Source organism: Neovison vison, chromosome 6 (assembly GCF_020171115.1).
Source record: "Neovison vison isolate M4711 chromosome 6, ASM_NN_V1, whole genome shotgun sequence".
Classification (NCBI taxonomy): Eukaryota; Metazoa; Chordata; class Mammalia; order Carnivora; family Mustelidae; genus Neogale; species Neogale vison.
In genome coordinates this window covers 167187741-167202853 of record NC_058096.1, presented here as the reverse complement: position 1 = coordinate 167202853, position 15113 = coordinate 167187741, and the positions used below count along the sequence as shown (strand labels likewise).

General features: G+C 55.3%; 1 protein-coding gene across 3 annotated transcripts in view; it reads left to right on the top strand.

The window, feature by feature from the left end:
* IQSEC1 (IQ motif and Sec7 domain ArfGEF 1) overlaps positions 1-15113 on the top strand; it is a 167510-nt gene that overhangs the window by 114705 nt on the left and 37692 nt on the right. For all 3 annotated transcript variants that reach the window (XM_044252905.1, XM_044252903.1, XM_044252906.1), the window contains exons 2-3: positions 6065-6359; positions 10991-12240. In XM_044252905.1, the coding sequence (XP_044108840.1) occupies positions 6065-6359; positions 10991-12240 (1545 nt within the window). The remainder of the gene's footprint in view (positions 1-6064; positions 6360-10990; positions 12241-15113) is intronic.

Sequence of the window (15113 nt, the reverse complement as noted above, 5' to 3'; positions counted from 1 at the left end):
CAGCTTTTAGCCAGTAGAGGAATCCTTTTGCTCTATTTCTGACAAGTGTCTGACCTGCTACAGCTTGCACACCTCCAGTGACAGAGAGCTCACCACCTCCTAAGCACCCCTAACCATGTGAGAGTGTTGTCAAGTTGGGCAGACTTGGTCATGGTCTGTCCATGGAAATCTGTTCCCTCTGCCTCTTGTCAGTCTGTCAGAGGCTTGATGGTAGACATCCTCGCTTGCTCCCCTCTGGCTGCTTTTCTCCTGGCCAGGCAGTCCAAGCTTTTGGTGAGAGGTGGTTTCCAGACCTGGAGGTTTATTCCTGGCATACTGTAATTTGGGGGTTGGCAAGTAGGGTTCATGCCACGCGCCAGCTGGGGTCAGTCACGTGGAACTCTGGGTTGGAAGATGTGCAGGAGGGAGTCTGTGATCCATTAGCGATGACGGCCAGCCGAAAGTGGGGCGAGCAAGTGCCCCCACTTTGTGATCTGCACTCTCGGGCTCCAGACAGTCCATGCAGCACCGAGACATAGTCCTCTGCTGTGTTCTGACACCTGTAGCGGCTGCAGGGCTGTTGTGGCTTCTGGTTTTGTATTAATTCGTGGTGGTGACTGGCTTCCCAGCTGCGTCACAGCATCGGCTCATGTTAAACTTATAGTCAGCCAAAAAAATCTTGTCTTTCTCCAAAGAACAGCCATCAAACCGATCTTCCCCCTGAGCTTGACATTGTTTCCATTATATGGATATATAAGTAATTTAAATCAATCCCTGTTGACGGGCATTTAGATTATTTCCAAATGTTTATAATTAGAACCAACACTGCGGTGAAATTCCTTGTATTTATCTCTTCGCAGATCCACTCTTTTCCTTAGCGTGAATATCTAGCAGAGGGATTACTAGACCAGGAGCCTCTTCAAAGAGTGCTGGGGAGTGGCCACCTAACTGTCATAGAATGTTCCAGAAACTCTAAACTGTCAGGGACTGTCAGGCCCTTGGAATGGGTGCCCGCCCCACTCCCTGATTTGCATATGGCCCAGGCATCTGAGAGAGACCCCCGAATGCTGTTGTGTGGTGTAGGACCCACTACAGAGTGTTGAGGCCTGGCTGATGGATGCAAGTTGTGGAAGAAGCTTCCGCAGAGGAGCCAACCTGGTGATGAGACATTGAGCTGCAGCTGGGAAACCACCGTGGTGAAGAAGCAGTGTGCAGGGTGGGCTGCTGGTGCAGGAGGCTCTGGGGGGGTGGGGGGCTGGGCCGGGGCTGGTGGTTCCCTGACCCCCAGCTCCCTGCTGTGTCAGGCGTGGACATCATATAAAGCAAAGATCTCGGAGGTGTCTGATCTGCTGTGGGGAGGGAGAAGAGGGCTGTCCTGTTCACACTCCCCAGGGAAGGAACTGGGGGGCACAGCCGAGTACTAAGCAAGAGCGGCCAAGGGGTTCGGGGTGTTGTTGTACGTAAAGCATCTTTATGGGTTCTTCCAGAGCTTCTGCCGCATCGAGTGGACTCTATCACTGTTTCTAGCTAGTACTCTGCAAAAGTTAAATCAACTTAAACTTCTGAAATGCCTGTTGCTGCCCATACCCATCAATCCTGGGCATTCTCACTTGAAAAAAAAAAAGATCTTTCTGTGAACAAGCTGTCTGGCTCAGATTAAGAAAAGACTCTTTTTATGTCTAATAGCATGTAGCTTCCAATTATCCTCTGGCTTACAGTGGGTTCTTAAACTTCATGCAAGCTCTCACACACTTCTCACTTTTGTCCACTCCTATACCAGAGGGCAGTGTCCGTGGCGGGGTCATTGCTGGCTGCAAGAGGTTGGCCTGGCCATGTCGGTTCTGATCAGGGTGGTCTGAGGCTGATGGTGATTTTGGTGGGGTGGAAGGCCTGCCCCATGCACCAGGCAAGGGGATATTGTTCGTGTAGATCTCACAGGACTTGGTGGCAGACTGAGGGGAGCAGGGTGGGAGCTGGCAGTGTGGGAGGGACTGAAGAGATGACAGCCAGGATCCCGGCTTGGGTCACTGCGTGAGGATGGAGAAAGATAAGGAGTTTGGTTTGGGGCACATAGGAGGTCTGGCGGGGATACTGTAAGAAGCTGTTCCAGGACTCAGCCAACAGCAGGCATGGGGAAATGCCTTCCCTCACTTGGCAAGTATTTCCTGAGCACTGTTAGCCAGGCACATAAGTTGGCACTTGGGAAACATCAGTAAGCAAAACAGAAAAATCACCTTCACCCTTGTAGCACTTATGTACTAACATGGGAGACAGCCACAAACCAAAAATCGTGATAAATATATTATGTGTTTTGAAGTGATGATCATCATCGAAGATTTAAAAAAAAAAAGAAAAGAAAAACAAAGCAAAGCAAAGAAAGAGACTAGGAATCTTGAGGGGGAGGGAGCTGTGATTTTAAATCTGGCGATAGCAGAGACATGGGGAAGAGTGTTCCAGACAGAACAGCCAGTGCAAAGATCCTGAGGCAGGAATGTGCCTGACCCCTTTGAGCGAAGAGAAAGGAAGCCAGTGAGTCAGGAATTCAGAATGAGCAAGGCGTGGGGGAAAAGAGCCGAGATGAGAGCAGCCAAGGTCAGGTGTTCAAGGACATTGCAAGGACAGCGTCTTCTAAGTGTGATGGGACCGAGGAAGGAAAGCGATATTCTGTTTTTTTTTGTTTGTTTGTTTGTTTGTTTTGTTTGTTTGTTTTTAAAGATTTTATTTATTTATTTGACAGAGATCACAAGTAGGCAGAGAGGCAGGTTGTGGGGGTAGGGGAGCAGGCTTCCCGCTGAGCAGGGAGCCCGATGTGGTACTTGATCCCAGGACCCTGAGATCATGACTGGAGCCGAAGGCAGAGGCTTAACCCACTGAGCCACCCAGGTGCCCTCGATATTCTATTTTATCGGAGTCACTGTGGTGGCCATTGGAAAGAGAGAGGCAGGGGGACCGTTGAAGAGGCTGTTGTGATAATCCAGAGAGCAGTGATGGTGGCCTGGACCATCTGCTGAGAAGTGGGAAAGCCTGGGAATGTTTGGACAATAGGGCTGATAGGAGAGAGGAGACCAGAGTTGGCGTCATGGTGAAGAGAAAGGCTACAGGTGACCATTAGACCCCTTGGCTGTGAGGGGAGGCTTGGCCCTCTTTCCCTAGGATGTTCTAGAACCTCCTGCCTTAAGAGATTTGGTTGGGAGCAGGGTAATGCTCAGAGCCGGAATCCTGGGACCGGCACAGCCCAGAAAGTGCTTGCTTCCCACCAGCCACCTTTGTCCCTGTCATGCCACGACCCACACTGACATCCTGCTCGTGACCCCAGCCACCGAGATAGCCAGGCTCTTCCCCACTACCAGGCAACATACAGCCCTTCAGCCCCAAACCACAGCCACCAGGGAATGACAGCAACCTACCAGATTCACAGAGTGACCCCTGCCCCGTCCCCACTGTCGTTGATTGTTACTCTGAGGCCCAGAGGGCAAGGCCTAGGTAGAGGGTTGGATCCCCCACAGAACATGAGAGGTGGATGCTGCTCCTTTATCCCAGGGCACATCAGGGCAGCACAGTGAGGGTCCTGGCCCACCGCTCCCTGACGGAGCCACCGTGAGGCATGGATAGAAGAGCTTCCTGCTCTGAGGACCTGCACGGAGACCACCCCTCAATCTCCCTGTGATTCTGTAAACTGAGACTATTTTAAAACCTTCTGACCAGAGCCGCAGCTGCTCATCTTCAAGGATGAGATTTTGTTTCCTGTCAGCCTTTTGCTTGGAAAAACAGACTCTGCCCCTGACTGAAGCGTTTCCAGTATGGGGGGTGTGAGGGTGGAAGTACTTCCTCATGAGATGCTCACAGGGCGCCCGGAGAAGGTGAGGCAGGGAGACGCCTGGGGCTGGAGCAAAGGCGGGGACTTTGGGTCGCCTTTCTGTGGGTGGACTTGCTTTATTGACTGCCTACAGGTCTGACAGGGGTGTCCCTCTCTCTTTCCATACAACTATGGATCAAGCCATCAAGTATTTATTGTGAAGTATTGCTCAAAGTTTTATCCGAAGAATGGGAGAATGTTTAGCTCTGCTGGTCCCCATCCTTCTCTCCCTCCTTCTCCCTCTCGCAGATATACACGGGCCCAAAGGAGACTGCTCTTGGGTAACTGATGTCAGGAGAGTCTTAAAGGGTGGGTATTCCTCTGACACCTTAAAAGCATCTGGTCCATCCCACATGGATAACGAACAGGGAGCTGGGCCTTGAAATGAGGGGCGACCCACCCTGATTTGCCCCCAGATGAAGGCAGAACACTCAGAGCTCTTCCCCAAGGAAAGACCTTTGTCACACTTAAGCTTCTGGGGAGCAGGAGGGGCCGTCCTCTGTCACAGGATACCCACAGCCTGTTCTCAGAGGCCAGAGCCAGTTGGTGGAGCGGAAGTCCTGTACTATTCTTGAACTACAAGTTGGAAGGCAAGTGCAGGGATTTGCAGCCCGTCCCTGGCTCGGGGCAGAATTGGAACCACAGGGCAGGCTACTTCCCTCTGCCCCCATTCTGAGTCTGCCTCCCCCAGGAGTCCGTGAACAGTCCCGTTCGACACTCACAGGGCGGCACTGCCAGGCCTTGTGACGCTGGCTGGAAGCAGAGCTGGGCAGGGGGTAGACACTTGTTCCCAAGGCTGTTACACCCAGCGTGTTGCCATTGGTCTGAAGACAGGACCATGGAGGAAGGACTGCAGCCTGGGAAGGGGAGCTGTGTTCCCTTCTTTCTGCTGGGCCCCTTCCAGAGAGACCCCTGCCCTGGCCCTAGGGATCAGAGCGTCTTTAAATGTTGAGTGATACCCTGCAAGGACAGGAAAATGGCAAGGCTTGACCAGAGAGGCTGCTAGATGCTGTGTTACACACAGCCTTGCCTCTTTGTGCTATACTGAAAAGCAGTCTACAACAGGAGCCCATGTCTGTTTTCTGAGTTCCTGAGTTTGGGATGAGTAAGCCAGCCAGTCCCTCTCTGTCCCCCCAGCCTAGCGCTTGGAATGTTGAGAGGGAGGTGTCTGCATCCTGGGGATGAGGCTCAACGAGGTGGAGGGGTGCACACAAACCCCCTACCAAATCTTGGAATCCCACAACTTGGGCTTTGACCTCAACTCACCCACTCACTACCTGTGCAGGCAGGTCTTTGTACCTCTGTGGGCCTCAGTTTCCCCACCTGGAAAAGGGGGGCTAGTAATTCTTTCTTTGCAGACTAATTTAAGGTTCTAAAAAAGAAAAATGTATGTATAACACTGTATTCATTCCCAAGCCCGCCATAACCAGGACCACAGACTGGGCAGCTTAAACAACATTTATTTTCTCACTGTTCTGGAGGCCCCAAGTCCAGTATCAAGGTGTCAGCAGGGCTGGTGCCATTGAGGCCTCTGTCCTTGGTGTGCGGATTGGCCGCCTTCTCCCTTTGCCCTCACATGGTCGTCCCTCTGTGCTGTCTGGGTCCTCATCTCCTCCTCTTCTTAGGAGGACATCAGTCTTGTTGGATTAGGACCCCGACGGACCTCATTATCCCAACTATCTCTTTGAAGACCATCTCCCCCACATTCTGAAGTATTGGGGGTTAGGACTTCAAGATATAAATTCTGGGGGGACACGGCTCAGCCCCTAACCACCCCCCCAGTGCCTGACCTCTAAGTAGGTATGTAGTAAGGAGTCATTTTCATCAATGTCTTTTTAAAATAAGAACAAAGGGTACAAAAATCAGTGGTTTACTTAAGTCAGATGGTGGGAATGAGGGAGAGAAGGGGACTGGATCCATTTAGCTGCTCAGTAGATTTTCACTGACCCTTTCCTGCCATGGGCCAGGCCCTGCTGTAGGCACTGGGGCTCGTCAGTGCACATCATATGTCCAACCTCTGCCCTCACGAAGCTGAGGTCCTCACGTAGGAGATGGACCGTGAGCAAAATCAATCAGTGAAGTATGTCAGAGGCCAGCCAGCGGTGTGGGGGATGCTGTGGAGCTGCCTCCTGCCTGCGGCCCCCTCCCGCCTTCCAGCTCCCTGTCGGGCCCCGGGGTCTGGTCTCCCACTCACAGGAGGCCCCTCTCTCTTCTCTCTGTCCCCTGCAGCGTGGAGGGCGAGGCCCCCAGCAGCGAGACCGGCACCTCGCTAGACAGCCCGTCGGCCTACCGCCAGGGCTCCCTGGCGCCTGCTTCCAGTCTGAGCCCCGACCGCTACGAGCACGCGTCAGTGGGAGCCTATGGGCTGTACTCGGGGCCGCCGGGGCAGCAGCAGCGCACACGGAGGCCCAAACTGCAGCACTCGACTTCCATCCTACGCAAACAGGCTGAGGAGGAGGCCATCAAGCGCTCGAGGTCACTGTCTGAGAGCTATGAGCTCTCCTCCGACCTGCAGGACAAGCAGGTAAGTGGGGCCCGCCTTGGGAACAGGTGGGGGCCGGGGAGGACAGGCAGCTGGGTGGCTCTGGCTGGAGACGGGTGCCAGGGCCTTTGCTGGGCCAGCCTGAGGCTGCAGGAGGCTCAGCTTTCCCACAGATTGACGTCCACTCAGGTGCACTTGTGCTATGAACATGGCCTTCACCTCCGCCCAGGGTCCCCTTTTTGCTCTGCCCGACGCACGGAGGCACCCCGAGCGAAGGGACTGGAGTGTCAGGACTTGGGTCTCCACCCCATTCCCTGTCCCCATGGCCATGCACACAGGTTCAGTGGCCAGACGCTGAGTGTCTGAGGTCCCAGGGGACACCTGAACCTTAGATAGTCCTCAGAAGGAGTCCCCGAGGAGAAGGGCAGGAGGTCAGTGTACAACATAAATAGAACACGCTCCGAAAAGAACACCAAGCCTGTCCACAGCCCGCAGGCGAGGTTGCTTTATATCTCCTTTGGGTTACAGTCTGTGTTCTTGTGAAAAATGGCCACACTGAAGGTCTGCTTCCTCCCGCACACCCACCGTGGGGTTGGCACCCATGTGCCAGGAGGGCGAGGAGGGTGCATGGCCTGCCTGCCTGGCTGGGCTCCAGGGAAGGACTAAAGATAGCCTCCTGGGTTGAGGGAGAGGCCTGTCCCAGCTGGGTGGGGGGTGGGGAGCAGAGGGAATGAGCAATCACTGGGGTGGGGGACAAAGAGCATCGCAGGGAGGACCTCTGGAGTATAAGCTCCTAGAAGACTCTTGAGTAAGAATTCTTGGGTGAAACTGAAGGGACATTTCTGGCTTCAGGAGACCCTCAGGCTATGGCAAGCAGCTGTGTAGATGTACGGGAGCTGGGGGAGTCAGGCTTATCTGTCCAGCTTCCCCCAGCTCCTGGGCCATCTCCTTATGAGTCCTAGGTGGTCACATCGACCCCTTACCTTGCCACCCTCTGTTTGCTCCTATTTGTCTTTTGCGGAGCAGCGTCTGGGCATGTCATGGCACCTGACTTCCGGGAACCATGTGGGTGCTGCCCAAGGTGGGTCTTTCCTCCTCCCAACCCTCTGCCCCCAACAAAATCTCCTACCAGCCCCTCCTCTCCCTGTCCTCAGGCTACCTATCTCACCCCGATTCTCTCCATCCTTCTACAGAGGGCCCCCTGTTGGGCTGTGGGAGCAGAAACCGCCCCCATCCCCCTACCCATCATGGCACTTGGCTCCATGGCCAGGCCCACCACAGGTTAAGACCACCTCTGTTCCACTGATCACTTACACCCACATCCAAAGTGAATCGGAAGCAGTTGATAGTAAAAGACCTCCAGCAGAAGCATTGGGAAACAGAAGTGAGGAAGTTGAAGACCTCACAGAGGCCTATGGAGATAAACCTTGGGTTCATATGGCCTTACTGGGGCCGCGGCTGGTCATTCTGATCCCATGCATGTTCACCAAATACCCAGTGTGTGCCAGACGCTGTGCTGGGTGCTGGGGAGTCCACAGTGGACAGGGTGAGGCCTCAGCTCTTGAGCTGACACTTTGGTCCAGGAGATGGTCCCACAAGCAAGTTAGCAATAAAGACAGTTTAATTCCAGAGTGTGATACAAACCCCAGAGATCACGAAATAGGGGGAAGAAGTGGTGGCTGTGGGAGGGGACAGCATTGGATAAGGGGGGTGGGGAAGGCCTCCTCAAGGTGGCATCTGAACTGAGCGTTTGAAGGAAGTGGACTTCCAGGAACCAGTAACCCCAGGTGCAAAGGCCCTGAGGCAGAACAAGGGTGGCAAGGAAGAGGTGGTAAAAAGATGAGAGGACTACTGAGTTGTTGAGCTTCCCGGCAATGAAAGCAAGAATGGTAACAGGACAGACTACATGGGAACTGCCCAATGAAAGTAGGGTACACAATTCCACGAAGATTAAAGCCGAGTAAGCAAAAGTCCCGTTTAGTGAAGGGAGCCCTTTGGCTTCAGGGCCTCTACACCTTCTGGTGGTTTCCTATCAAAGAGAGCAGGAGTCCTGAGTCATCAGAGCTGCTAGTTCTGCTTTGTGGAAGGGTGTTCCTCTCTGTTCCCTGTCCCTCCCCTGCTGTTGAGACGCATCCTTTTAAAGGGAGAGGGAGGGCTAGGGGTCATCTCCGCGTCACATTACTTCCAGAGCCTCTGTCCTCCGAGAAGGGGGATACCAAGGCTGCTCTACAGGCTGGAGGTCCTGTGAGTATCGGGTGAAGGCGACATACAGCAGGTGAGCACATATAAATTGGATTCCCTCCCCTGCACCCCAGTAAACTTTCAGGCTGGGCCTCAGGTCCGTTGTGGCCCAGGAAGAGGAATGACCACCATGAATGGTCATTCCTGGGTTGGTGTGTGTCCTCCAGGGAAGACCAGGAAGGAGGGACTGAGAGGGGCTTTGACAACACAGAGCCAATTCCTGCCTTTCCTAGGTCCCTCTTCATCCCCCCTCACCCTTCCCCCAGATTTGGGAAGCCGGTCTCAGACAAACAGCGTCCCTGCCTAATTGTCTAGGCCCCTAGTCAGCAGGAGAGAAAGAGCCCTGAGTGAGCCCTGGGCCTACGCTGGTGCCCTGGTATCATGACTCTGCCCCCGAAGGCGACATGAGGGGGGCCAGGCTACCGGCTTTGAAGGGCGGAGGAGGGGGGCTTCCCAGAGCTCAGCCTTGGGCCCTTTATCGGCCCCGTCGGCTTTCAGAGTTCCACTCAAAACCCCCAAAAAACAGAGTCTGCTTACAGATGTGGAAGTGAGGTCATCTCTTTGGATGGTGTTCAGTAACTTCAGGGCAAGAGAAAAAACAGACCCACCCTGGCTGACTCTGGGCCCAGAAAAGTCATTTTGATCCACCCCCTCCCCCCACATGCACACACACTACCCTCTCCTGCTGTGAAGGGAGCCGCTCTGCCCAGCCTGCTGCTCCCTCCCACGGGCCCCAGAGAGCTGGCGCTTTCAGTGTCCAAGGGGAGCCGGTGTCCCTGACATGGGTGGCCTCCCAGAGCCAGGAAGTGAAGGGACCAGTACTGGCACCAGGGTACGTGAGGCCCCAAGCCCTCTGTTCCTGGCCCCCCACAGTGGCTCTGAGTGACCCTCTCCCCCAACTCGGGCCATAGTGTGGATTTGGTCAGTGTCTGTGTGGTTTTCTTTCAGTGAGGTGTGTGTATCTGTCTGGTTCCCTGAGGAGAGGGACCTTATCTTCGCTTCTGGAGGGCAGGGACCTTATCTCCCTGTGCCACCAGCTTTGGTGTGATGCCAGGCACAGCATAGGCAGGTGGGGTCTAGACAGGCCAGGGGGTGGTGCTTTGCCTCCTTGGCGCAAGAGTGCCTTCCTCCTGAAGGCCTCAGGCCTTTCCTGGCCCCTTCATCAGGCACCCCCTCTGTCCAGCAGCCCAAGAGCCCTGGCTTGGTGGAGAAGCCAGTTGCTTATCTTGAATTTTCTTTGCTTCCTACAGAGTAGCCTCCTACTTTACGGGCATATTTTCACTCAGGAGCAAGGCATAGGAAGCAGTCCTCAGGGTTGTCCTTGATCACCAAGGGCTGGAGTGAGCCTCGGGGCTTTGGGAGTCTGGGTGTCACACGGGGGAGTCCCAGACAGTGCCACCTGCCCATAGCCCGGCCCCGTCTCTGTACCTCACCACGAAGAGGGACCATCGGAACCTGGGGTGGCAGAATGAGTGCTTGCTCTGGAGTCTGGAGGCCTTCACCTCTGAGCTGAGTCACTTCTCTGGGCCTCAGTCTCCCCATCTGTCCAGTGAGGGGAGTCGAGGACCCCCCAAACCATCAACATCTTCCAGGAACGCAGCTGAGGGTCTTCTAGGCCCAGCTGTCCCCATGCTTGGCGTGAGCTAAGCTGTTGTGTCCGTCTCATCAGGTGCTCACCACAGTCCTACGAGGTAGGGCTGAGTACCGTCCCCACTTTACAGATGAGGAAACAGGAAATGCACAGCCCCAAGGCTTGCTCAGAGTGGCACAGCTAACGTGGGGCAGGGCCAGGCTTAGAGCCTGGGCATGTGACCTTGAAGCCTGCTCCCCACTGCTCCCCACTAAGGTGATTATTTCAGGCCTCCCTGAAACTCAGTGACACCCCCCCACCACCACCACCTCCACTAGCTGGTAAGAGCACGAAGTCACTGTGGTAAAGAGGAAGTAAGTCCTGAAGCCTGCCACCCAGGGTCCGGGTCCAGGATCTCACTGAAACCTTTGGCTGGTCCCTTAACCTGCTCATGCTTCGGGTTCCTCCCCTCTGCTCCTCCTCCAGCATCTCGCTAGTTTCATTAAAGCCCAGGCCACAAGACGTGCTGGGGCCAAAGGCTTCTGTGTCCAAAGAAATTTGGAAACGCTCCACCTTTCAAAGGTTCTGGGAGGTCGTGCAGGGAACATCCTTGCTTTCCCTTCGACGGGGGGTTTCTCCATCTTCTTGGTCCCAGGGAACCCCTGTTCTGGGCGACCCCACAGGCTTGCTTCCGTGGTTGTCATAACCGACTTTGGGATGTGCCAAGACCTTCCTGGCTGCTGCAGCCACGGAGCTGGGCGGCGGACATGGCCGTGGGTGGGTGTGGTGCTGCGCTGGCAGCACACGGGGCTGAACGCACACAGGGCTGAGCTCACTGATGTCCTGTCCTGCCCCCAACCAGGTGGAGATGCTAGAACGCAAGTATGGGGGCCGCCTCGTGACCCGCCATGCGGCCCGCACCATCCAGACGGCCTTCCGCCAGTACCAGATGAACAAGAACTTCGAGCGCCTACGCAGCTCCATGTCGGAGAACCGTATGTCACGCCGCATCGTGCTGTCCAACATGAGGATGCAGTTCTCCTTCGAGGGCCCGGAGAAAGTGCACAGCTCCTACTTCGAGGGCAAGCAGGTCTCTGTGACTGATGATGGCTCTCAGCTCGGGGCCCTGGTGCCGTCCGAGTGCGGCGACCTTGGCGAGCCTCCCACCCTCAAGTCTCCTGCCCCGTCCAGCGATTTTGCGGACGCCATCACGGAGCTGGAGGACGCCTTCTCGAGGCAGGTAAAGTCCCTGGCGGAGTCCATCGACGACGCCCTCAATTGCCGCAGCCTGCACGCCGAGGAGGCGCCAGCCCCCGACGCAGGGCGGACGCGGGACGCCGAGCCCAAGCCGGCCCTGCACAGCGTGGACCACCACAAACTGGACGAGATGACGGCCTCGTACAGTGATGTCACCTTGTACATCGACGAGGAGGAGCTGTCACCGCCCCTGCCCCTCTCGCAGGTGGGGCACCGGCCGCCCAGCACGGAGTCGGACCTGCGGCTGCGGGCTGGGGGCGCCGCACAGGACTACTGGGCTCTGGCCCACAAGGACGACAAGGGGGACACGGACACCAGCTGCCGGAGCACACCGTCGCTCGAGCGGCCGGAGCAGCGGCTGCGGGTGGAGCACCTCCCGCTGCTCACCATCGAGCCGCCCAGCGACAGCTCCGTGGACCTCAGCGACCGCTCGGACCGTGGCTCGCTCAAGAGGCAGAGCGCCTATGAACGCAGCCTGGGCGGGCCGCAGGGCAGCCCCAAGCACGGCCCCCTGGGCGGCCCCCCCAAGAGTCTCCCCCGGGAGGAGCCAGAGTTGCGGTCCCGGCCCCCCCGGCCCCTGGACAGCCACCTGGCCATCAACGGCTCAGCCAACAGGCAGAGCAAGTCGGAGTCCGACTACTCGGATGGGGACAACGACAGCATCAATAGCACATCCAACTCCAACGACACCATCAACTGCAGCTCTGAGTCGTCGTCCCGGGACAGCCTGCGGGAGCAGACGCTCAGCAAGCAGACCTACCACAAGGAGACCCGCAACAGCTGGGACTCCCCCGCCTTCAGCAACGATGTCATCCGCAAGAGGCACTATCGCATCGGCCTCAATCTCTTCAACAAGTGAGTGCCTGCCGGCCCTGCAAGAGCACACGGGAAGGGCCTTGCTCTCATGCCCTGGGGCCTTTGCACGCACTGAGGGTTTAAAAGCATATGTGTGAGGGTGGGACCTTGTGCTAGTGGGGCCTCTACCAGCATCTGGCACAGTGATGCTGTCATAGAGGAGATTGGAGCCTGGTGAGCGGTGGGCCCGGCCCCCCCACCTGAGGGCCCTGTCCTGGGGAGAGCAAAGGCTCACAGGCTGAGCAGCAGCCAAATGAGGGGTTTCTTTGTGACAGAGCAACACAGGGACAGGAGTTCAGGGCCCTGTGAGCACCTAGAGCAGCACCCAGCGCACAGTAGCTTCTCAGGAAACGTGAATGTGCAGGCTGACGGCGCTGTGTAATGTGCCTGGTTGGGAACACCAGGCTCGGGGGTTTGGATTGGCTTCGCTGGGTGACAAGGGGCACGAAGGTCTTTGGGCAAGTGCATGATGGGGTCCGTGTCTGAGCAAGACCTCCCAGGGCTGGGGCAGGCTCAGCTGTCAGAGGCACGTGTCGGGGGAAGCAGGACAGAGACCTGGTGCTAACAGAAGTCTCAGCAAGGTCCCTGTGGTGGATATGTGAACTGGGTCTGTTGAGGGACTGCTCCCCGCTGGGAGTTCTAGAAAGGTGCTGTGGGGGCAGTCCTGAGAGCCGATTTAAGGAGGGACACGGGTATTTAAAGCAGGCTATTCTTAGCACGGCCAAAAATAGCAAGCGGAAGGGGAGGAGGGCCGCACACTCCCTTGGAAGGGACGCCGGCGGGCTCTGGTTATTAAACATCGTATTTCACATCATTTCCATCCACAGGGCCTCTGGGATTGGGGCTCATCGGACATCAGCCTGGCGCTGACTCCTCCAAGGTTGGGGACACGGCCAGACTGCCCGGTGGCAACTGACAGGCATCCGCTGCACTTCCCCGCTCTCTGCTTCCTCTTCGAGATGGAGGGAGGCTTGGGGGGCACTTTTGAGCCATCCCTGCTACAGGTGGAAGTGCTGTACTGTCTCAAGGGACTCAAAGAGGCCTGTCCCTGGAGGGAGGGTATAGGGAACAGGACGTTTACATGCAAGCAGTCAGAGGGCTCTGGGTCGCTGGTCCTCACTCAGCTGAGAACTTCGAATCTCAAGGACCTTGCATCTGCCTGGGAGCTCTCTCCTGAGACCCCCCATCAGCTCATGTCTCACGACACGTAGGGACAGCCTCACTGCTGCATGAGCTGTGTCCAGCCAGCACATTAGCTGAAAGGACCATATTCTGCTGAGCCCATCCTGAGCTCTGTCCCAGAAGTCTGCTCCCACCCGCTTCTGGGCACGGCCAGCTCCCAGGTTTTCAAAGACCCAGGTCAGGGCCCTTCTGAGCAGGGGGCTGAACTGACCTGGGGGCTCCCATAGTGCCCGAGCCCACCACATCCCTGATATGGGGATCCCAGCCGTGTCGACAGGTGAAGGCCAGAAAAAAACAGTCCCTCCACCAACCAGCGTTGGTCTGTGTAGATGCTCTCTAGCTCTGTTTTTAGTTACGGATGCAGTACGTAGAAAATGAAAGCCTTCCAGTTAGCATAATGTTCCCTTAGGCTCTTGTCGTTTTTGGAGTCTCTCCTCCCAGATCTTCACTCTGTGCATGTGTGCGCTCTTAGGAACCGCAGACAGCCGTGGCTCAGAGCACAGCTCCCCGGCGAGACTGCCCGGGCCCACAGCCTGGCCTTCCGTCTGTACAGTGTTTCTGGGCCCAATAGTGTCCACCTCACAGGGTGTGAGTTGTAAGGAAGCAGGTATGTGAAGTGTTTGGAGCAGCACCTGGCACCAAGGAAGCCCTTTCCAAGTGTTAGCTGCTGCCGCTGTGGCCTTGCTGACATTATCTGGGGCCTGGGATTGTGGACATCATCTTACTGGGATATTACTGCACGGCTTGCTGGTGAAGATCCAGCCCCCCTCCCCACCCCACCTTCGTCAGTGTGCATGGGCCACCTCCCTCCCTCCTGCTGCTCTGTAGTCCCTGGTGTGGGGCTAGCCATATGATTGACCTGGCCCCTTGCTTCCACTTCCTCGTAATTACCAACCATAGAGGACAAGGAGTGTCTTTACATACACTCTCAAGAGAGTCTATAGAGAAGCTAGCTAAAAGCAGAATTATGGAGGCTTAGGTAGGCACATTTTTCACTGGAAAGTTACACTTTAAAGGGGAGCTCTATCCATTTCCTCTCTCTGCTGCAGGATCTGAGAGATCCTCGTTCTCCCACATGCTTGGCAACACTGTGTTCTCTCCCCACCCCCAATCAAAGGGTAGACATTGTTGTCTCTTGGCCTTTTTAGTTTGCATTTCCCAGCATCTAAAATGGAGCAATAGAGCATCTGTATTTTTTTTTTTTTTTTAAGTAATCTGTACACCCAACATGGGGGTTGAACTTACCACTTTGAAATCAAGAGTCACATGCTTCATTGACTCAGCCAGCCAGGGGCCCCCAGTTCATATTCTTGGCTCGTTTTCTTCTCTCAGGCTATTTGTCATGTTGATTTACCAGTAGTTCTTTATTTGTTGTGGATACTGATACTTTGTAATAACAAACATTTTCTGTCTGTCATTTGTCTTTAAAATTGTTTTCTTTTGAGCTATAACTCACAGTATCCTAAAATTCACCCATATAAAGTGTATGGTTCAGTGGTTCTCAGATATATGTCTTTTAACTTTTTGCTGTTTCATCTAACAAAAGTGCTTATAATTTTTTGTGTTTTTAAAATTAAGATCATTGCCATCCAACATCAGTTTTAGGTGTACTAGGTAATGATTCCATTTTTTAGGTATATTGCAAAATGATGACAGGAAGTTGTTACCATCCCTCACCACATGTAGTTACA